The 23,529-nt window shown below is 42.0% G+C and overlaps 1 protein-coding gene across 2 annotated transcripts in view; it reads left to right on the forward strand.

Moving 5' to 3' along the window:
* stxbp6 (syntaxin binding protein 6 (amisyn)) overlaps positions 1-23,529 on the forward strand; it is a 51,027-nt gene that overhangs the window by 8,018 nt on the left and 19,480 nt on the right. For both annotated transcript variants that reach the window (XM_060052703.1, XM_060052702.1), the window contains exon 2: positions 253-430. In XM_060052703.1, coding sequence (XP_059908686.1) covers positions 277-430 — 154 coding nt within the window. In that variant the 5' untranslated portion in view covers positions 253-276. The remainder of the gene's footprint in view (positions 1-252; positions 431-23,529) is intronic.

Genomic DNA, 23,529 nt, shown 5'->3' on the forward strand with positions numbered 1-23,529 from the left:
CTTGTTTTCATAGGGCCATCCATTACTTTATTTTGTCTCTGCACCTTTTAGTCAATTGTCATGCTGGGTCTCGGTCATATGTAGCAGAGTCTTTTTTCCCCTTCAGGGATTAATACCGTTTGTGGTACTGTCTCCTGAGCTCACAACAAACTACAGCATGCCACCCTTTCCTGAATAGACAATGCATTTTCCTCCTGCCCAAATGAATGGGAGATTCTGATCCTCCTCTGGTTTCACTTGTTTCCCACCCAGACCTGCTCCTGGCTGCCCTGAGAGATGAGTTCCAAGTCCACTATCAACAAGGAGGTGTTTACGCCCAACGATGAGAAGATGCTTGCAGCTGTGCAAGTGAAGCGGCGCACCAAGAAGAAAATCCCCTTCTTGGCCACTGGTGGCCAGGGAGACTACATGACCTTCATCTGCCTCTCAGGTAAGAGGCCAAACAAGGCATACTTGTTTCGGGTCAACGTATTTTATGAAACGACACAGTACAGTAATATAGAGTGTTTGAATAATAATCCCTCCCCACCACCTCCCTTTATAAAAACACAGTGACAAAGAGCAATAACATTAATGAATTAGGTACATTGATGTAAAATAAAGATAAATTAATTAAAAACTAATAACATAATGACAATGCAAAAAAGTTAACCACATTATTTAGTGCTCCTGGGTCATGGGGGTGCAAAATAAGTTGTTGGGATACGATAAAATGGTAGTCGATCTGAACTTAAAAGTATCTGAAGAGGTCACATTTTTATTGGTTGAACGTGGCTTGAAGTCTGTTGGTGTGGCATACCAAAGCTTTTAGGGAGGAAGAGTAACATGAATGTGGTTCCATCTGGCACCACTGAGTTTCAGGGTACAAGGCCAAGTGTAAATTGTTTTGCATGTTGCCTGGCCAATAGTAAAGTTACAAATGTGCTAACCCCAACCCTCCCTCTGATCTGTTCCTCTTTAATAAAGAATTCTGAAGCCTTGGTGCTTTATTACCCAAAATTAAAGAGAGTAATCTATAAAAGAGAGAGTAATGCACCAAAAGAAGAAGAGGGAGGAGAGGCCAACATTTAATAGGTAGTGAGATGTAAGCTGCACCTTTGAAGGTCTTCTTTGACGTTTGTTGTTGGTGCAGGGAAATTGTTTTAAGTAGTTATGGTACATTTTGGGTGCAAATCATACTGCATGATATCCAGTTCAGGTGGATCGATGGGAAAAAACCCCAGCTTTTTCCTATATTGAGTTAATAGCTAGATAACGTACCAAAACATCACCAAGGTAGACTGCGGTCATTGGGGATCAAATCCAACCCAGTACTCTTTTGCTGAGAGTGGACCCTGACCGCTACACTCTCCTTCCCACACTCCTACTCCCAATCGTATGGCTTTTATCTCCTCTTTCTATTTCATTTTGGTTATCAGGATATCTTTATCTCAATCAGCCTTTTCTTTCTGTTTTGTTTTTCAATCTGTCTTACAATCAGTTGTTTTATTTATTATTACAAACTGCCTGTATACTTCCTCTACAAAACAATCTGTTTGAGTTGGAAATATTTCTTGATAATTCACATTTCTATCCTGAAATGAGAATTATTTTAGTTAACAACACAACTGCTTATGAAGATGCCTTTCTGTTCTGATCTCAAAGTTGTAGTCAGCAGTTCTTGGCAACATTACATTATCTTGGTTCAAGGTTTGTCACAACTTAAATATTGACTAGTGGGAATTTATGTCCGGCATGAGTGACTCCATGTTTGCTTTAGCGCTCCCTGTACTTGCTTTTAAAAGGTACACAATCTTTTTTTCATACTCTGTGTGCCTTAATTAAGGCATTTCTTTAGGGATAAACAATATTCAATATTCCATCTTAATTTGCTTGCTGTAGTTATTAGTTCTAATGTTTCTTCTTTATAAAAAACTATTTTTTAAACTGTGCAGAAATGTGCTCTTTTTGTGTTCTGTAAATTCCTAGCTTTAAGAGGTTAAGTAGAAGGGTCGGCTAATTCAACCATAGCCTTACTGAATCCATCAAATGAGGATTAAGACTTTGGTACCAGATGTAATCTGGATTAAACAAAATAATATTGCTGTAAATCCATGTTGCGTTGCTGGCTATGCAGCCTATTAAGGAAGCAAGGCTTACATTGTCACATACTAATGCCAAAGACTTACTTAAGTGTCCTCTTGCTCAGAAGAACAGAACAATTACAATTGAAAAGGCCAACAACAGTCCTTTCTTTTTTATTTATACTGTTCCTAGTCCTTCCATTAATGTCCATTCCATATTTGTAGGCCTCTGCATCTCATGTTGGGATGTTCAAGCCTTCAGTTGATATGATGTGATCCGTCTGTTCTGACATAATCTTCAATGAATTCACTATTTTAAAATGCTTCCTTACCTACTGATGTATTCCATTCATGGTCCATACTGTAGTCTACATAATGATCGACGTAACATCATTTGCCATGTAATACTACATTCAAGTGCAGTTAATGTCCCTATCATAATCACCACCACCAAATCTCGTGTTTCTTTTGTTGGGCCACCAACAACAACAACAACAACAACAACTGTTATGGTTGACTCTTAATGATGTGACATGGTCGCTTCTTTCCATTGGCGAGTCGTGAAGGAATTTACTGTTGTACTGTTAGTCATGTGGACTCACTTTACACTATCCAAGCATTGTTCTCTCACTGTGTTTGCGTGTGTCTCTGTGCTGGGTTTGGTCTGTATGTGTGCTATCAGCCTGAGGATGACTATTAAACCAGCCAGAGCTGCTCTACTTATTTAAAGTGTGTGTGTGTGTGTGTGTGTGTGTGTGTGTGTGTGTGTGTGTGTGTGTGTGTGTGTGTGTGTGTGTGTGTGTGTGTGTGTGTGTGTGTGTGTGTGTGTGTGTGTGTGTGTGTGTGTGTGTGGTTGTACAGTATGTGTGTCTGTGTGTTTGTCACATGGCTCAAGGGACAGATAGTGGAGGCTTTGAGCCAGGCAGTGACATCGTTATGCACTCCACAGTATGTTTGAACAAAGAGACATCCATAGAAGGAATAGACACAGTGCACTGCTGTTTCCCAGTCACAGGCTGACCGCCACCAAGCAGTCCCAAGAACATTACCAGGGTGTGACAGTGATGCCCATGCACCCCATTATTTTGTCTAAAATACAGTGGATATATGTTTAAAAATGACTGTCAGAATCAGAAATTCCTCCCAATACCATAAGGGTACTGCAGCCTGCTCGAGCTGATAATAATAATAATAATAATAATACATTTAATTTAGAGGCGCCTTTCAAGGCACCCAAGGTCAATTTTAGTACATAGAGGAAACTATGCAGCACCCCCAGACTGTGGCGTCCAAGAGAAAGTTGAGCTTTTTGAACAATGATATTATTTAAGTGAATATTATTATAACGTTATAGTATAACGACGCAGTGTGTGTGGATGGTGAAGCTCTGTTTGAGAAGCAATGTAATCAATGTCCTCGTCTGAGTGAGGGTTAGGCTTCCTGGACACCTTAAGTATAACGCTACGGTGTTTGGTGGATTTCATATACAACATTACTTGTTATGATGCTCATACACAACGACTGTACTAAAAGAGTATCATAAAGTTGGTGTGGGTCGTTACCATGGGGATAACACGCCCACCTCCTTCCTAAAACTCTCAACCCAAAACATTTTTTTTTTTTAAATATCATCGTTTGAATTCCATCTGAAATAGTGGGTTCACTGGCTTTTTAACACAATCGAATTCATAAACTAATATGAGCTATAATCAGTAATATGTTAGTTAAAAACAGACAATAGGGGTGATATACTCGACACAAAAATGTACAACGTACATGTACATTATGTTATTTAAATGACAACAAGTAATTTACCACAAACAATGTAACAATTGGCCAATTTAAAGAGTTGCAAGTAGAAATCCTACATGCTGTAGGTTTCACATAAAAAGGTAATTTAAAAAATACCTTTTTATGTATTTTGTTCATTCTGGTAGTTTGTATATTGCTAATGAAATCCATTGTTGACCACGTGACTGCAGCCTTGGAAGCATTTGAACAGCGCTGCAGGTCATTGGGTGGGATCGAGGGATCGATGGCTCTGTGAAGTGGCTGTTTGGTTGCACATGTTGCTGTGTTTGTTTTAGCCTGAGTACTACTACATCTATCATTGACCTCCAAGAAAGCTGGACAGCCGCCCCACTTTGGCCATGCTTTGTTCTTGTTTTTGTGTTGCAAGTGTTGTTGCTATAGGAGAACCGAAATGTTGAATGATCATTGCTCACTTCCTAGTTTTAACCCTCAAGGCAGAAAAACCTTAAAGTTCACTTAGTTACCAGCAAAGCACAACAATAATAATACAATCTGATGTGCTGCTAAATGGACAGCAGAGCAGCTAACTCCCTTCCTTTCAGAAAAGAAGACTGGTCTCAGAGGGACTATTTTGTTAAAAGGTCACGGTCTTGTTGTGGTTTGATTTAGACAGATCGCTAATGAGAACAAGGGTTTTGTGTGAGAAATGTAAAAAAAAAAGTTGTTTTAGTATCTGTTGAAGTTCATTGGGCTGTAAGAACTAGGGCGGATGAAAAGAAGAAATGCACTACCCTCCTGTCCTAACTTTACCTTTACACAGTGGTGTGTGTGTGTGTGTGTGTGTGTGTGTGTGTGTGTGTGTGTGTGTGTGTGTGTGTGTGTGTGTGTGTGTGTGTGTGTGTGTGTGTGTGTGTGTGTGTGTGTGTGTGTGTGTGTGTGTGTGTGTGTGTGTGTGATGTTATGAAAGTGGGAGCTGTAGTGTAGAAAGCCTGTAGCAGAACTTGGTATTTCAATTACAGAAGTGAGAAAACGACCCTAAGGATATATCTGATGGCATTAAGTCGTAGCTCGGGAATATAACATTTGTAAAGAATCAATGTATGGTGTGGAGTTGTTTGTTTGTGTGAAATGGTCATTTTATACATCAGTGTTTAAAACTAATGATTGTTCTATTGTAAGGTTTGTATAGTATTCTAAGGGACTAAACCAAACACCTTTTTTCCTACAAAAGTTGAGGTTGTTGCGACATGACTGTTCCTGGCATCCTTAGCCACTAACAAGTTTAACAAGCGTAAAAAGAAAGACAAGGAACCCAAGTGCATTGCAACACCTCCATTAAAACCATGTCCGTTCAAGTGTTACTGTTCTCCTCACCCTCTTTGTGTCTCAAACAGAGTGAGGCGGGATAAAGGGTAAGATGGGAATATTAATATTTTCAACACTTCACAATCACAACACTCATGCCTGGATGTGCAGCAAGAATGCATGCCTGATGCGTTTCCAAATCCTAGAATGGGAAAACTCAACAAGATGAACACGTTTTCTCATAAGAAATCCAACAGCAGCGGGTTAAGATTGAGTCTTGAATATAAGTGGAAAAGCCCCCTAGTGAGGGTTACCTGTGGGAGAATGTATAGTGGTACAGAAGCTAGTAGATCTGAGCTTACCCCCAGGGAGCAGGAGCAGGATGAGGGGTTGGGTCTGTTGCTCTCTGAGGCCTCTGTGTGTGCTTGGGATTTGGGAATTCTAGAATGCCTTTGATCTCCTTCCAACATGCATGTGCATAGATAGAAGCACACACACATACTGCACACACACACACACACACACACACACACACACACACACACACACACACACACACACACACACACACACACACACACACACACACACACACACACACACACACACACACACACACACACACACACACACACACACACACACACACACACACACACACACACACAGAGAGAGAGAGAGACCGTGGCTGGATGCAGGCCAGTAAAGACATAGACACTTACTGACTTGATGTGTCTTTAGTCTTTGATCAGGGGAGTCCATGCTGTGACTCCATGGAACACCCCCAGGTGTATAACCCATAACCCAGCCCTGCTCATGCAGTGTTTGGCAGAGTAGCAGTGGGATGCCAGAATCTGTGCTGCAAATAACACACAGGGGAGTTGATGTTAGTGGACACGGTGGTGGGTTTTATTTGTTTATGTTGAGGAAAGACAGTTCTTCTCCCATTCTCCTGTATGTGCCTTCACACATTCTCCCTTTTATTTGTGTGTGTGTGTGTGTGTGTGTGTGTGTGTGTGTGTGTGTGTGTGTGTGTGTGTGTGTGTGTGTGTGTGTGTGTGTGTGTGTGTGTGTGTGTGTGTGTGTGTGTGTGTGTGTGTGTGTGTGTGTGTGTGTGTGTGTGTGATTGAGATAGAGAAAACCAGACCTTGGGGGCTTGAGAAGCTTTCTGCTCAGGAAAACAGAAGCAGACAGTCTGGTGGATAGATGCAGAGAGGAGGATTCAGCTGTTTTTATTAAACAAATGTGTGTGTGTGTGTGAATAAGAGGGAGGTTAGACTAAGTGCCTTCAAATGGAGGCAGCCTTTCGCAATCCTTGGTGGGTGTATTTGTGAATGTTTATGAATGCATTAAAGTGTGTGGGTTGGTTTGCATTTTGAATGAATTGAATGTATAGATGTATTCTCTGAGAGCCGTCTTCCCATTCGTGTTGGTGTGTTTTATGTGGCTTTTGTAAGTTGTGTGTGTGTGTGCGCCTACTTCAGGGATGATACGTCACATTGTTTGTCCATTCCCTCAATCCACCATATCAAACCTTTTTCAACAAAATCATTCTATGGCCATATCTTCATGACAATGAGCGTATTTTGATTTGCTTTAAATATTCCTAATTAACAGCAATGGCACATTATTTCCGACAAAAAAAGCCAATTCCCAACTGTCCACAGAAAAGCATGTTAATTGACTTTATTCCTACGACTCTTTCACTCTATGTCTCACTCCCTCATTCAACACTGATGAACATGTTCAGTGATGCTGACCATGGACTGCGGGTTTCCATTCCGATTTACAGTACAAGACTGTGAATGGAGCACTGGATAATTTACACCGCATTGCCTTCTTCACCTCATGGCAATGCTTCAACGCCGTTCAACAACAGAACGCATCACATCTTATCCATCCCCCGGGGTTGTGCAGACGGGACGGGCGGGTGGCCTGTGGGATTCACACAGCTGGGTTAAGGTGCCCCGGCTTATCACAAAGTCAAATGAGCTCTGTGAGCTCGGCCCTGCGTTCGGTGGTACAAACACACTGTCGTGAATCTCTCTGTGTTCATATTTGACCACTTACTGTCTATGCGTTTGTGTGATATACATGTGGTTGGCTGGGTCCTTGTGACTTTGCAGGTTACAGGAGCTCAACAGATAGATGATGGTTTGGTACATAATATAGATAAAATATGAATGGGTTTCAATGGAGAGAAAGGTCCCAGCCTTTATATGCCCTGGATTACACATATGATGTTTTTGGATTTAAATTATAATTTTCACACAAAGAAAACAAAAAACAAATTGCGACAAAGTTTGATAATGTTAGGTCTTGTGTGAGGCCGCTTTGTGAACTACAGCTCTTCGCTGCTCTCGACGCAAATGATATACGTCACCACCACTCTGGTACAGACATGGCGATCTCTCTGCTCCACTTCACCGCTTTTTTCCAAGGGGAGGATAATGGCATTGAAAGAAGTGAAAACCATTATAAGTCGGGGCATTTGTCGATTTTGAGTTATGACGATGGGGAGATTGTCTGTCTTGTCAACGCCAGTCGCAGGGAGCGTGACGTCACATACGAGACATGTAGTCTTTATCATTGTGTTTTCTCTACAGCCATTAACTGAACAATTGCACAATAAACGGTCAAACTGTTTACTCAAAAATTATAATTTAAATCCACAAACAACATATGTGTAATCGCACGTTTTTGTGTTTTCCAATATGTGTGTTTGTATGTGTGTGGTTCGGGCGTAATTTTCTGGGGCTGTGCAGAATGGTTCCTCCTGTGGGACTGTCATGGGGTTAACATAACCGCAGTCTTGGAAGATGAATGCATGCCTCCCGGTGTACAGGCTGGAGAGTTGTCAGTCCAAGCTCCCCTCAGAAGCAGATACTACAGCTGGAAATCACCAGGCCAAACTGCCATAGCATGTGGCCGTGCCTCATGAGTAAAAATGCCCATCATAGGAGAGTAGAGCTGACAAGTATTGATTAGGTAAAATACCTTATTCATGTGCATTTGTTATTATCACTTAAACTATTAATTGATCAAAATTACAATCGGTGTATAATTGTTTTGGCACAAGATATGAGATTTCCTTAATGTCAAAGGTTAACTCAAAGGTTTGAAAGTTTTGAAAAGTGAGATGAGAGCTGAGGGCAGAAGTAGGGAGGCCTCATGTCAATCATGCACATACCGACTGCACCTGAAGATGGATGTGCCTGTAACCAGGTGTTCGAAAGGAAAATAAACACACGCATTGGATGATGACTGCATGCATAGCCCTTGTTTTCATCTGTTTCTTTCCAAGTGTGTGTGTGTGTGTGTGTGTGTGTGTGTGATATCATATTTCATTTGAAATGTTGTTTATATTCTGAACATTGCTATTCATTTCCGCCAACATCCTGTGGATCTCTCTCCCCCCCCCCCCCCCCCCCATGCCCCTTTACTGTCTGTGTGTGGCTGGATATGCTGTGTGTAGCAGTGCACCCATGCCCTCCTGCAGAGTGTGTTGGACTGTGTCTCAGTGGGTGGCCCATCATTGGGTTCATTTGACTGCATGCTGAAAAATAAACCTTAGTCCAGCCAACAGCTGAAGGGCCTTATTTAAACCACTTATCCGCATATGAGCTAGCTGGTCTTCGTGTTGTGTTGCTGATGGCTAGCTGTGTGTGTGTGTGTGTGTGTGTGTGTGTGTGTGTGTGTGTGTGTGTGTGTGTGTGTGTGTGTGTGTGTGTGTGTGTGTGTGTGTGTGTGTGTGTGTGTGTGTGTGTGTGTGTGTGTGTGTGTGTGTGTGAGAGATGTGTGCACGCGCGTTGAAGCATCAAGACACGTTTCATTGACGCTGACTTCCCCCTTTCCAAGTCCATTGGCCAAATGGACTTTCCCTCAGTGTCCTCTTCCTTTAGCCTCCTGTTCAGCCTGGGTCTCTCCTTCCATTCTGGGAAATTCAATGGAAAACATTTTATTGTTTTTATTTCCGAGCAGTTATCCAGTGGAAGTGGTGGGGTGATGGTTCCCTTCAACACAGGATTAAGATTGTACATCTTTGGAGGATGCAGTTAAATTGCAGTGTCGAAATGCCCGGCCATTGTTGCTTTAGCCCAAACCCTGCCTTTAAAGATTGAGAAATGAGAAATTAATATGGATTTAGAATTGGATTGGGTTGGCCTGTCCTTGCTTAGTGGCACCCCAGTGATGAGTTATTGTTGAGCTCAAGGGTTTCAGTGATGCAACAAAACTGTTTTTCCTGACCAAATATGCAATCCTTGTAGAGTATATCCTTGTTTTCGTTTTTTGCATTCCTCTTCACAACCCAGCTAATTGCTTTCATCTGCTCCGGAAAGAGGCCTCAATGGAATGTAAGGAAGAACAGGACATAAACAATCTGTGAATTCTAGGAAAAGGTATCTCCGGGACTTTCAGTGTGATCCAATAAGGCTCTCTTCCATTACCTGCCGCTGCATTTGAACTCACAGCTGGTCGCCGTGACATCACGGTAGGCTAGCCAACACATGAGGTGGGGTTGGTCTTTGGCATTCTTTCTTGGGCCGTTTGCAATATCACCGCTACGGATTCCCGCATCAGTTGGATTTCCTTTCCTCGTTGATGTTTGATTAAGCGTTGCACAAGATGGAAACTTTGAGGAGACGTTTAGGAAGCAGCCGCCAGGAAGAGGAGTATGTTGTTCCGAACCGGATGCCACCACACGTGTTTCTGATCATCTGTTCCTCTGACCCGTGAATTACCTCACTCGTACAGGAGTGATAGTGACCCAACCCGGGGCTGACATCGCCACCTTGGTGGTGTTTCAGCAGTTGTTTTCCAGTGAAAAACCCCAAAAATACGATGTTTGATGAAAGAAGATGGAAGCATTTAAAGGGACCACAGACTGGCAGCTGCGTCAGCGGCAGCCATGCCTAATAATAAGATTCCTTGTTCTTGTCAAACTATCTTACTGAAAATGTAATAGGCAACTTTATTTAAGCATTCCCCAGCAAATTGGATTAATCCATATCCAATCTGTGTCCGAGGGAAATGAAGATTAGATAGTCTTTATGAATACAATTTTTGACACGTATAAATGCTTGTCTTGAAAACCCTCTATTTTAATGCACAATTGTCAACAGAACAATGATTTCCACATAATCAGTGTGATTCATTGTATCATATTTCATTATTTATATTCCTTTTATAAAAAGCATACTTATACTTGCACGTTTTTAACCGGAACTGCAAACTTATACAATTTGTTATCTCAATGAAGTCAATATAATACATTTTCACTTTCCTACAGATTTTTATCATGGAATGGCAAAAATATTAGAAGTCTGAAAAATCAGGCTGCATTTTTCTCCTGATAATTGAAATCCCAGACATTTCATATGAGACCCCCTCTTTGACCATGTGTGTTTCATGGAACATCTAGCCTCTATATATTTAGTAACCGTCTGACGTACAGGGATCAGATTATTTCAGGTAAATATCGGAGAGATGTCTAGCCATCTTATTGCAGAATTATTTTATTTTTTTGCTCTAGTCCAACTGGAAGCAGGAGGGTTAGCAACGGATATGTTTAAATACCTAAAATGAGACGGTCCAGTCGGTAAATGGGAGTACTCACCTCCTAATCTTTGCATCTAGAATTACATGTAGTATGACACATGTTATGATTAAGATTGTGTTAGACATGATTTGTAGTTTTTGGCTTTGGTTCTCTTTAACCTGGCAAAAACTGAAATAATTTGTGATCTAAAAGATAGTCAGATATACGGGCCCATATAATTTATTTTTGATTATTTTTGAGACATGATAACTCATGAGCACGTTGAGGAGCACGTTTAGCACCAGAGAGGTGTCCAATATCCCCTGAAGAACAAAGATTAAAAACATCTGCAGGAGCTGAGGAAAGATCTCAGCCTTGCCCTCTTGCTCCCTTTTCTCCATCACTATCAATCACACCATCAGACACATGCACACACACACAAATCTGCACCACATCAGACTTTTCCCTCTGCTTAAAACGTTCAAGTAATGGATAAATGAAAGCAGGAGAGAGGGGGCAGGAGGCAGTCAGGGACGAACAAGGGGATAAAATGGCAAAAAGAGGGGATAGGAAGGAGAAGGATTATGAAGGTTATGAATAGCTTTTATCCACATGTCATGCCCACATCACATCATATTACATTTCAGTCTATCCGGGCATCTTTCTATCTTGACTCATTATTTGAATCCCCCAGCTCCTGGCTCACTGCCTTACCTTCATAGTCACCTGCCACTTACCCCTGAGCTCCACTGAAAAGGCTTTGTCAGGCCGCCATCAGCCTCGCGTCAATTTGCCTCAATACGTGTGACAAACCTTTTGTCCATTTTAAAGAATCTCTATGAGGATTGTTCATTTGTGAGTGAAGATGGCGAGTTCACCCTGCCGTGTTCACAGAGAATTGCAATTTTCTTTTCACTCGGATAGAGCCTATTTCATTGATAATTACGGCAGCCGAATGACAAAGTAGACGGAACACCCACTAAATGCGACCCTGATGGCTCCACTGAAGCTAAGGGGTTAGGTGGACCATCAAGTAGGCTCAGTGACCTCCTGTCAGCTCAATTCAAACTCATTATGGAGCCAGCAAAGCACCGGCTCAAAACGAGGTAATATTCACCTTGTCTTTCATTTAGTCCACCCTACCTGAATAGATGCACCTCTGGCTTTAATATACTTTAAACTGAGCAACTATTTACACTACATCATGTTCAGGGTTCACAGTCAACCTTTAGTGTATGGAGGTTGGTTCAAGTTTAATTTGAAGGGAAAGGGAAGACATTTTTAGGTGGGCATATTTCATCGAAGCAAACTCAATGAAAAAAAAACTCCCAGAGCAGTATCGACCCAACCTTTTCTGTAGTAAATCCCCTGAAACTCATGGCAAATATTAGTTTTACTGTCGTCGCCAGCTCCAAAGTTAGCAAAGTTGACCTTGCTGTAATCATTGATCCATCCATGTTTTGTGTGATTTATGACTCTACACTGCAGCGCTTCAGATGTAGATGTACGTTGATTTCAGCACACATCATGAACCAATAACTCATCAATGGAACATCTCATTGCGTACAACACACCCAGCTTTAGTTCGATTTGGAGTATGAAAACCCTCGCTCAGATCGGGTTCGCGCGGCAATGCACGATTGACACCTTCAGAGGCAGTAAATTCCGGGCCGTATCTGATTCCACTGTGGTGCGCTATCCGGGAGCCGATAACTCTTACATCATTTAAAAGCTGCCCGTATTGATTTTGAAGTGTTCCGCATGGGGATTTGCTGAGCCAGTGTATCTGGAGTTAACTCTATCAGTCTCTTAAAAAAGAGAGGATTGGATTTATGTTATCTACAATCCAGAGTTCAGCAGAGTGCAGGGGAAGGGGTTAGTGTGTGTGTGTGTGTGTGTGTGTGTGTGTGTGTGTGTGTGTGTGTGTGTGTGTGTGTGTGTGTGTGTTGGGGGAGGGGGGGGGTTGTGTGTTGGGGAAATTGAATGATTTAATCCTGTGCAAAATTATATTTGGCAGTGGGTATATTTGATGGTATTCTTCAATAATCATCTTTCTCAACAATTGCCTGTGTAAAAAACACAGTGAGGGACCATAACAAGTGATGCTCATATGAGTCATATCCTAGTGGAGTGGTTAACACGGCCGAAGATTTCTGCCGACGGGACGAAAGTTCTTTAGTGCTGTACCGGTCAAATTGGCTGCGGTTTTGGACCAAGGGTTCGGCCCTTGGTCCAAAAGAGGTTTATCTATCACTTGACTTCTTAATCCCATCTACTCAAATCAAAGTGAATGGGGAAGGGGCATGGAGGAAAGCAGGGGAGGAATAGAATGAGGCTATGAGAAAGGGCCAGAGAGATTGAGATTGAAAAATATATTTCACGGTTTAAAATGGGCAGAGGGAGAGATGGCTGACAGCAACCGGTGATGGATGCCCTGCCTTGCTACAGAGTTTAAGGCTGGAGTACGTAGGAGATCGATGGACAGATCTGCAGGGTTCTGAAGCAAAAAGCCCAGAAAATTCCCACTTCAAATAGTTGAAATTTGAATGAACAAATAATGATTGCAATGAGTAGTTTCTCATTTCTTTCAATCCACACGGCTTGCCTTGTGGCTCAGAATATACGATTGCAATCAGCTACGATTCAAACAGACATCTATCGGGATCTATGGTTTCAGTTATTTGACCACACGCACGCACGCGCGCGCAGAGGATATAATATCACCCATTATAACATAAGAAATAACTTCCTTTTTTTGGCTTAATCTCATCAACCACTTTCTTATTGTTGTTGATCATGGACTTGAAAGGTTTTAAGGACAGAGGAATGACGACGTCTAATCACATTGATGGCTAGGATAAGCTCACAGTGGTTTATTGTCACAGGTGTTCAGAGAAACGTCTGGCCAAGAGTATTCCAGTAAAATATCAGCTAAATATTTGTCTGAAATGTGTTATCGGCTCCAAAATCAGGAATACAATCTCAAAGTAATCCTACTCAGGCGGGCTGCATTTTGAACAGCTTTTTTTTTTGCCTTAGAGGGAACGAGAAGTGGTTCTGCATGCCTATTTATGATGCATGCTTCGACCCTGTTGAAGCTTAATGTTTATATTCAGTTACACATCATTTATACACTGTGTACACTTTGTTTGAATTAAACTTCATAGGAAAAGTTAGGTTCTGCTGAAGTAAAACAGAGAAACGGTGCACACTTCAATGTTTACTGTATGCACATGGTGGTGACTCACCTCCATGACTCACCTCCATCCATCAGCCCTCCCCCTGCTCTATGTTGGGTCCGATACTGTTCTGTTTATTTCTCAGGATCTCAGGGTCAGCTTTTCTCCAACACCTCTAATACTTCACCATTGCCATGAATATGTGCCTCATAATATGAGCTAGCCGATTGATTTGTATTCCTATGGTCCACATTGCTGCAAGTCAACATATTCACTCTTTTGCCATTCTTTTTCGCTTGGATTATCATCCAAGTTTGTAGTAGTCTCAGAGGTATTCCCCAGACACTGATCATTTATTCGAGGTATCTGCCCTATTTTAATATTTACTGCTTCCTGACCCCTGACCAACATGAGGATGTCTCAGATAAAGTTATATTCTCTGTTATTTTACCACTCCCTCCATCTTTCCTGTTCCTTGATTGACTAGCTGTAACAAAGGAGCAACACTCCCTTTCTACAACGCCCCTACTTAGTTCTACCATTCCTTACCTTTATTCTATCTTTTTGTGGGATTTATTATTATTTTCGTCATTCTTCATGCTTTGCCTTATTGCTTCTCTACTTTTTTTTCCTTTGTCATATTTATCATATCCTAATTATCTTCAATATTGTTATCTTCAAATATGATATACTGTATCTAGTTAAATGTATTCTCGCTCTTCTTCTGTTCTTTGAGGACTTCTCCTCTGTCTGACAAACAGCTCGAGCAAGTGTGTGTGTGTGTGTGTGTGTGTGTGTGTGTGTGTGTGTGTGTGTGTGTGTGTGTGTGTGTGTGTGTGTGTGTGTGTGTGTGTGTGTGTGTGTGTGTGTGTGTGTGTGTGTGTGTGTGTGTGTGTGTTGGAATTTGAACAAAAAAAACTGAAGGGAAATACTTTCAAGGTGTTTGTCCAAAACTACTGATATTGAAAAAATGCAGTGACACAGAGTGGAATGAGGGAAATGGCATGACACACATTCTGCGGAAAGTGGAATGTAAATACCCTGTATTTATACCCTGTACCTGTAGTTAGTATCTCTGTGGTTTACACATGATGCCTCCTCATAGTATTTTTAATCACAATTAATCCAACAATGTAAATATCACTTGACGTCATTTTCCCAGTGTTATATGAACTGAGCAGTCTGTTAAAAGAGGGATGCATTAGAATACCTTTATTTGAACTAGAACAATGTACTCTGACAGGAAAACTATTTGAATTCCATGTAGAGCATTTATCTTATCATATATCTTTTAAGTTTTCTGTTTTCAGTTTAAAGTCTAGATCCCACATTCCCTGCATGCTTTCATGTAATGAGACTAACATTTTGGTCCAAGGGAAACATATCATTTTCTTTGAAAGAGAAAAGAAAGCATTTGAATAAAAAATGTTGACTGTCGAGAAATAAACAATGTAAGTATTGCCATAAGCATACCTACAGAACAACCTTTTCTGCTACATCTGCTTACTTTTTTTCAATCAATGTTGGCTTTTAACTTCTAGAGTATGAAGTTGCCTTCCTATATCTGCTTTTTAACGTGTGTCTACATTTTCTTTCTAACTCGCCAGAGTCGCCACGGATCAATGAATTCCGTGGGCGGGCATGTCTTCTACCCAAACATCAGCTGGATATTACTTTCTTTGTTTGTTTAGGTCATTTAATCAGACACACCATCTACCGATGAATTAGGCAAGCCTTTGTTTATGTTCTTCCCGTCCCCCGACCTAGAGACCTGTTAAGGGTTGTAAATGAAGCGTTTTACTGGGGAGGCCACAGGCGATATAGCAGCTAATGGCGTATGCTTTCTTCACCTAGCCTGACCTCAGTGTTATCCGAGTGTTCTTTATCAGCGCATGAAATAAGGCCTGAGGAACTTGCCCATTAGTATTAATCGCATCCCATTTTTTTTTAAGCCAATAAGCCTTTATTTAGGTTATCCGGTTGTCTGCCTCCATTAACAAATGATTTATGTGCGTTGCCATTAGTTGTGTCTTTGCTCAATGTCCTTCGAGGGCTTGTCGATGGGTGCTGTCAGATTTGTGACTAGACTTGTTACCGTCACGTCTCATCCCCTTCCACATTCTCCTCAAGACACGTCTCTCATGGCTGAGAAGTTCCATTAATATGCTTTCATAGCTTCGTGTATGGGCCATATTTTTGTGGATTGAACGGATTATGTTAAATGTTTAATGGTACATGATAATAAGAGGGATGTCTACTAGGCATTCATCATGTGTCTGATGATCTTCTTGCTCGTGATGTTTCAAGGTCATGGATTTTCCCCTCACGGTTTCCAATTATGCAATTCCCGCTAAACTCAATAACGAATTGAGTTTATCAATAACGAATAACCCACGACAAAGGTCCGGGCTTTGAAACACTTGGGCCGCTGTTCCCCAGTGCTGTGCACAAACCTCTGCTCGGCCTGGGCAGCAGGCAGCATGCTCCATCGTAGTAAGCCCCCCTGACTGGCATGCCTGCTCATTGCGGTAACAAAGGTCATCCTAAGGGAGCAGCAGGAGTCGCTCTCTGCTTCCCCAACACTTCCTGTCCGCAGGCAGGGGTCTGCAGAAAGACACGCCGGGATGCGGAGGAATGCCATATGCTGCTCAGCCACCAGCCTCACACCTTTCCTAGCACAGCCAGTCACTGATGAGAATGAAACACAGCGCACCAGAGCCCTGCTTTGGGTTAACCATCTGTCAATTCTTCAGTGCTGTGATTACTAGGCTACCTGTAATGCAGCACTGGCACACTTCTACTATCAACTGCTTCAGGCTAGGTAGGCTACGTGGAGGCCAACCTTTCAGAGGCACATGACAGGTAGCTATGTCTTTGTAGACAAACTACAAACTTCTCGTGTTGTTACCGGTACTCGCTTTGAAAGAAAAGGGGCTATTCGGAACACATTGGATATCTTTGGAAAGCAATGAATTGTATTTCCCTTACATGGACAGGAACTTGTTTATTGAAACTCAGCAAGGCAAGAGAAGCAAAATATATCCCAGCGAACTCCCCCTCTGGATGCACAATTATGAATTTGGAATTAAACAACCTGTTTGAATCTCGGTCAGACAGGCAAACGCCAAGTTTCAGATACAAGTGCATCCCTTTAATTCTCCAACATAGATGGTAATGTATTTTTTCATTCAACTATCCACCATAAGTTTAAAGCTTTGATAGGGTATCTTTTTATTGTGAATATGCCAACTGCTGTGAATAACTTGGCATTGCACTTCAATTCAATTTCAAGAAGGCTCTGGTTGGAACACAATGCTGGGATCTCTGAGGTCTTAATACCACAGTCTTTGTAGTACAATTCAACCTATGACACAACTTCCTTTTTTGTTTATTTAAGGTCTCGAAAATCTGATAAAGGGGTTGTATGAAGTTTAAATCCCGGTTGGGCTTAAGGGTTATCGCCCCCAAATGTAATAAACAATTACCTTATAAGTGTATGGCTACATAACCATTCTTCATTGAAATCTACAAACAATTGGACAAAAACAGCACCAAAGAAACAATTTCCTCAAGGCAAGGTTGGATCGCGCACAAGGGGTCTGTCCTGTCTGTCCTGTCTGTCCTGTCTGTCCTGTCTGTCCTGTCTGTCCTGTCTGTCTGTCTGTCTGTCTGTCTGTCTGTCTGTCTGTCTGTCTGTCTGTCTGTCTGTCTGTCTGTCTGTCTGTCTGTCTGTCTGTCTGTCTGTCTGTCTGTCTGTCTGTCTGTCTGTCTGTCTGTCTGTCTGTCTGTCTGTCTGTCTGTCTGTCTGTCTGTCTGTCTGTCTGTCTGTCTGTCTCTCTGCCTCTCTCTCTCTCTGCCTCTCTCTCTCTCTGCCTCTCTCTCTCTCTGCCTCTCTCTCTCTCTCTCTCTCTCTGCCTCTCTCTCTCTCTGCCTCTCTCTCTCTGTCTCTCTCTCTCTGTCTCTCTCTCTCTCTCTCTCTCTGTCTCTCTCTGCCTCTCTGCCTCTCTGCCTCTCTGCCTCTCTGCCTCTCTCTCTCTCTCTGCCTCTCTCTCTCTGCCTCTGCCTCTCTCTGCCTCTCTCTCTCTGCCTCTCTCTCTCTCTCTCTGCCTCTCTCTCTCTGCCTCTCTCTATTATATATATATATTTCAGACCACTCTTGCTAAACTTTATTGTATTTACTGCCCCCTTCAAATAAGCCATAGAGATAAACAAACGGTTTCAAAACCTGTTTGAGAATAGATTACATTCTCTCATTGTATATTATCGTTTTATTGCCTTTTGTGTCTTAGAAATCTGATTTCGGACATAAAATTCAAGAAAAGAGCACAAGATGGCAACATTTTGAAACAACGTCATGAAATGCCCCTGCCCTCCCTGCTCCCACTCTCCCTGCGTTTGTCTGGCACTGAGGTGTGCTGCATTTCACGCAGCTGTGATCTATAGGCGAGATAAATTCCCCAAAGCCCTGATTGGTCACAAATGAGCCTGGAGTGGTCTGGAATCTAAATTGGATCACACTGAGGCAGGCACAGTCAACTTGAAGCAGATATTCTCACTCCAAATTTCACTCGCTAATGAAACAGAAGCACTCAAACAAAAAGTACTAATTTCAAATAAATTGCACTCAAAATAATAATCATTTACCCCCTCCCCGATAGTAGGCGGGAGAATTATAGAAACAAAATAAGTGTTCTGTCCAGTCTTAACGACAGCGCTGTGTGATGTGAACAAGCGTAGCTCGGCTGGCTGGATGGCGTGAATAGGAGGGGTTTGGGAGGGTCAAAAGTGCAATTCTTTGATACATTATTGATATCAATGTTGATCAGCATTGACCAAACATATGTCCAGGTTATTTTACATTTAGGGCATTATGGTACTATCTAGTTAAAATGTTACATCATCATTAACAATCTTTAATTTATTATTTATTCAAATTTATTGTCATCGCAAAGTGCAATTCCAAAGAAATCAGTTAGCATCAAACCACTCTATCCTATCCAAAATGTGTCAATAAGTGGACGATGATACTAATGTTGTCATGGTGAATTCCATGCTGGCTCTTGCAGTACCTGGATTCTTTAGCAGGGGAATCGACCAGTGCCAGTAACACGTGCCTCATGGAGCTAAGCGCTAGGCGCAATCTAAAGGTTAGACAGGATGTAGACTGGCACCTTGGCATCTCCATCAATGTGTCTGTTCAGCCCAACAGGCTCTTGTGACAGCAGGTTTCTGGGGACCTCCACTGTCATCTCTGGATGGGTCCGGGGCTGGTATTTCACTTTTAAGGGCATCGCTAGGCACCCTATCGGGCTGCTTGACAGCTACGCATTGCAATACTTCCCGCAGTTCTATGATCTCTCTGTCTATGTCATTCCTTCGCTCCATTCCACTCTCTCCTGCTGGTTTTTCCCGGCTCTGTTTCAAAAGTCAGACACATAGAGATTAAAATAGAGAGTTATCTGGCAATTAATTGTGTACGAAGTTGTTGATGTTACCTTTTCTGCGGAAAATATGTTCTCTTTTCTGTAAGTATTGGAGAAAAACTAAGTTTGGATTGATTGCTTCATGTTATTCAAACAATTCCCCTGCTGTGCAGTGGAACCTCAGTCCAGATGGAGGCTGCTCGACTGGGGGTAGAAGCAGCACAAACCTCAGCTCTCCCATATCCGATCGGTCACAGAAGCTCTTTGTGTGTGTGTGTGTGTGTGTGTGTGTGTGTGTGTGTGTGTGTGTGTGTGTGTGTGTGTGTGTGTGTGTGTGTGTGTGTGTGTGTGTGTGTGTGTGTGTGTGTGTGTGTGTGTGTGTGTGTGTGTGCCAGATTTCAGATGAGTGCTAGAGTTTTTTTTTTTCTTGGCCCATATGTTACACATATTTGGTAATTCAGTGTAGTAGTGAATAGAGCAAATATACAGATATAAAGTATGGATTGTATGTTTGAAAGTTTTGCTTGCTGCATTTCATGCGACATCAACCAGTGTAGGTGTGTAGGCTAGTCACACTGATAAACCCGGCAAGAAGAGGTTAAACAAAGTTGTGTTTAGTGCTTGGCTCAGCGCTTCGAGGCACCATTGCTTCGGTAAGGTCCATGCTATATATTTCGGCTTCCTCTAAATACATGCAGATACTTTGAATTTAAACAAGAGCTTTGCAGGTTTACCCTTGATAAAGAAAATCCACAGAAAAATACAGTTTGAGTAAAATACGATTTTATTTTTAGGTGGAACGCTGGTGTTATAGGTTACTAGAATGGAATGGTGATTGTGCAGACTGCCGATGTCCTTGTTCACGTGTACGTATTTCACTGGTAAGTTGTAATAAAAACAAAAAAAGTCAGACGAATTTCACTCACTCACTAGCTGTGCCTGACAGATTGTCTTTCTCTGTAAGGATGTCTTCATGTCCTTGATCTTGTTGAGGTGTCTCAGGGGAGATTACCCTCTGAAGTTTGTGTAGAGATCTGACAAGGGAAGGAAGAATGACGTGTCATATGCGACTTTGAGAGGTCACGTTCAGCGCTTTTATAAGGGCAACTAGATGGACTTTTCTGGTTTCAAGTCCCAATGACTTGTGACTTTTTGCCTCAATCTTCACTCTGACAATAATCCCACCTTTCCGAACATTTACTATCCCAACCAACCTGGTCTCACAGGAATCTACGGATGAATAACTCGAAATCCGTGGACACATCACGGAAACACGCCGATTTCCGTGATGTGGCCACGGAATTCGCTCCAATGCAAGTTAATGACGCTGATGTTCCGTGGCTCACACACGGATCCCCGTTTCAACGAGCGAGTCGACCACGGGGGCTTAACTCAAAACCCGGGGTGGTCTCACTGAAACACTTAAATTGTCCTTGTTGTGTCCACGGAAGTTGCTCCAATGCAAGTAAATGACAATGATATTCCGTGGTACACACACAGATTCCCGTTTCAATCTGTGTGTGTGCTCCCGTTTCAATCTGTGTGTGTGCCACATTTGACCACAGCGGGGGCTTAACTCAAAATCCGTGGTGGTCTGACGGAATCACTTCAATTGTCCGTGATGTGGCCACGGAATTTGCTCCAATGCAAGTAAATGACACTGTTATTCCGTGGCTCACACACGGATATCGACGTGTTTCTGTGATGTGGCCACGGATTTCGAGTTAAGCGTCCGACCGTAGTCATTTCACGGATTCCTGTGAGACCATGTTGCAACCAACGGTTTATACCTCAACTTCACTACTCTTTAGAAGTTTATGCATACTTTACAGCACCTCAATAGGGAAAGGTCAAAGGTTTAGATGTGACTGACAGACTTCTTGGAAACTGTAGGAAACATTTCTATGGTCTATGGTGTTAGGGCGAGCTGTAAGACTGTCAAAATGAGTGTCTGATCTGTAAATCAGCTTCTCTTTATTGAAGCATCCACTCAAAGCTGACCTTGATGGGATATTGACTTTAGCACAAGATCCCATGAATATCTTTTGATATCTTGCTGTGTGAAGCTTTTCATTTCCTAGTTTTATGTTTTATTTTGTTCTCCATTCTATTATCTTGTAAAAAAAAAAAAAAGTGGTTTGGGTACTGGTGAGCTGTAAATGTGATATAATTTGTGAACTGATTCTTAACTAATGCAAGTGCACTCGAGCATGACGATGCCAATAAGAAGGGGCGTTTTCTATGAAGACACAAAGAGACACTTATAGACATAATACTCAATGCTCTGAAAAAGCATTGAAAATGATTGCTGATGCCGTTAAAGCCTCTTGCCATTGTAACCCAAGGCTTCGTGAAACACAAAACAAACGGCTTCACAATTTACCAAATAAATTGAAAAGTTAGCAGAATGTTTTCAGATGTTTTAGTCCCTTGGTACTAGTTTCTCATGTTCATGGCTGTCATGTTTAAATGCCTGGCAGCTAACCTATGTTCTGTTATTCTTTACACATATTTAATCTTTCATGAGTCGCCTTGTATGTAAGCTATTTTGACAGAGTTGTTTCTGCAATAATGGATACAGAGGGTGGTCCATTTGTTGCGCTAAGACCTATTTAGCTTTACCTAACAGGACACAGATTATACACAGGATGAGCTCAGCAATGAGTCCTGTTAAGATGTCCAAGTTCAAAGAAATCGACCCACTATATTGACAGTTTTGATCTTTTTTTTCTTCAAGCAGAATCATGCCTTTTTGGCAATGATTATAAGTAATCTGCTCCCTAGCTTAATATTTGGGTTATCTTTAATTGGTTGAGGACTTTTGCTTAAACTGTCTTCTGTAAGGCTCTCCTGTAGACTTTTTTTCTGCACAGTTGAAGGGAAATTGAAATATTGAGTGTTAATTTAAGCCGCTCTGGAATTCTTTCCTTCCGATTTGTGGGATATAACTTTCAGTATTTTCAATATTTAATAAGGCGGGATATTTTACGTTCTTTTCCAGCTTTGGTTGTTTTTAAATGCCAACCTTTTTTCGTATTATCCTTCCTCAATACGGATTTTGTTTTGCTGGCCGGTTGATGGATTTCTGCGTGAGGCCGGGGTGCACCGGCTAAGAAGTGCACATTGCCAAGCATAGACAGTAATGTGGGCACCGCGTTGTACGGACCTGGGCAGCATGGTCCGCCTCTCAGCTTGTATTTTATCCTTCTTACATTGGGGATAAGGAAACAAATCCATCCTTTCCCCATCATTATAAGTCTAAAGAAATCCATTGCCAAACACAGTAGCTTTTTATCAAACTCTTGTTACGCTGTTCATTTCATGTTTTACTGCTTGTTAGTACGTCAGATTTTACCGTGGCACAGCAGATTATCCCTGGGGCCCTTGCCCAGGTCAATTGGTCTGGCGAAGCTTACGCTTCAAACCGTTTTATGGCTTTGCACTTTCCTGTTTGTATTTGTATGCCTGTTGTCACCTCCTTTTCAGTCGTCCTCCTCTTCTCCTCCCTTGTTAGTGGCTCCCTCAGGGTACTCAACTTTATTCATTCATCCAACTCCTTTAATGTTTGAAGATGAAGCAACGAGCTGATGTCCACAAATTGGCCAATTTGCCATGGATAAATAAATGTTACAAATAAAAATCATATTCACTTTATTCAATCTAGAAATGGGTCTTTAGCCCTGCAATACTTCTGCCCATTAAAATTATTCCCTGCATTCCCTGCATTCCCCCCCGCCCCCCCCCCCCCCAAAAAAAACACTATTACAAATAAATAAAGCAATCAACACAATTTAACCCATGAAATTCCAAGTTTGTTGGAGCTGATAGTTTCAGTGGAGAGTAGAACAGTAGCTCTGTTTCAACAAGACCCGCAAGCCATTAGAGGCATTAGAGATATTTCAGTGCAGCCGATGTAATCAAACTGTGACAGCCAAACCCCTGGGTCAGTGGCCCAGGGTAATTAACTGTTCCCCTGTGCATCTATGGATCCTGGCTGTGGAGGAATCTCTTATTGTGATCAGGCTATTAAGGGCTCCGCAGCACTGCAGGATATAGGAGATTGAGTGATGCCGCATTGTAGATTCCTGTGTGTGTGTGTGTGTGTGTGTGTGTGTGTGTGTGTGTGTGTGTGTGTGTGTGTGTGTGTGTGTGTGTGTGTGTGTGTGTGTGTGTGTGTGTGTGTGTGTGTGTGTGTGTGTGTGTTCTAATGTGGACTTGAATACGAACAATGCCCTTGTTTTAACCTGTGAAATTTCCCCACCGGTACC

This window comes from Gadus macrocephalus, chromosome 5 (assembly GCF_031168955.1).
Source record: "Gadus macrocephalus chromosome 5, ASM3116895v1".
NCBI lineage: Eukaryota > Metazoa > Chordata > Actinopteri > Gadiformes > Gadidae > Gadus > Gadus macrocephalus.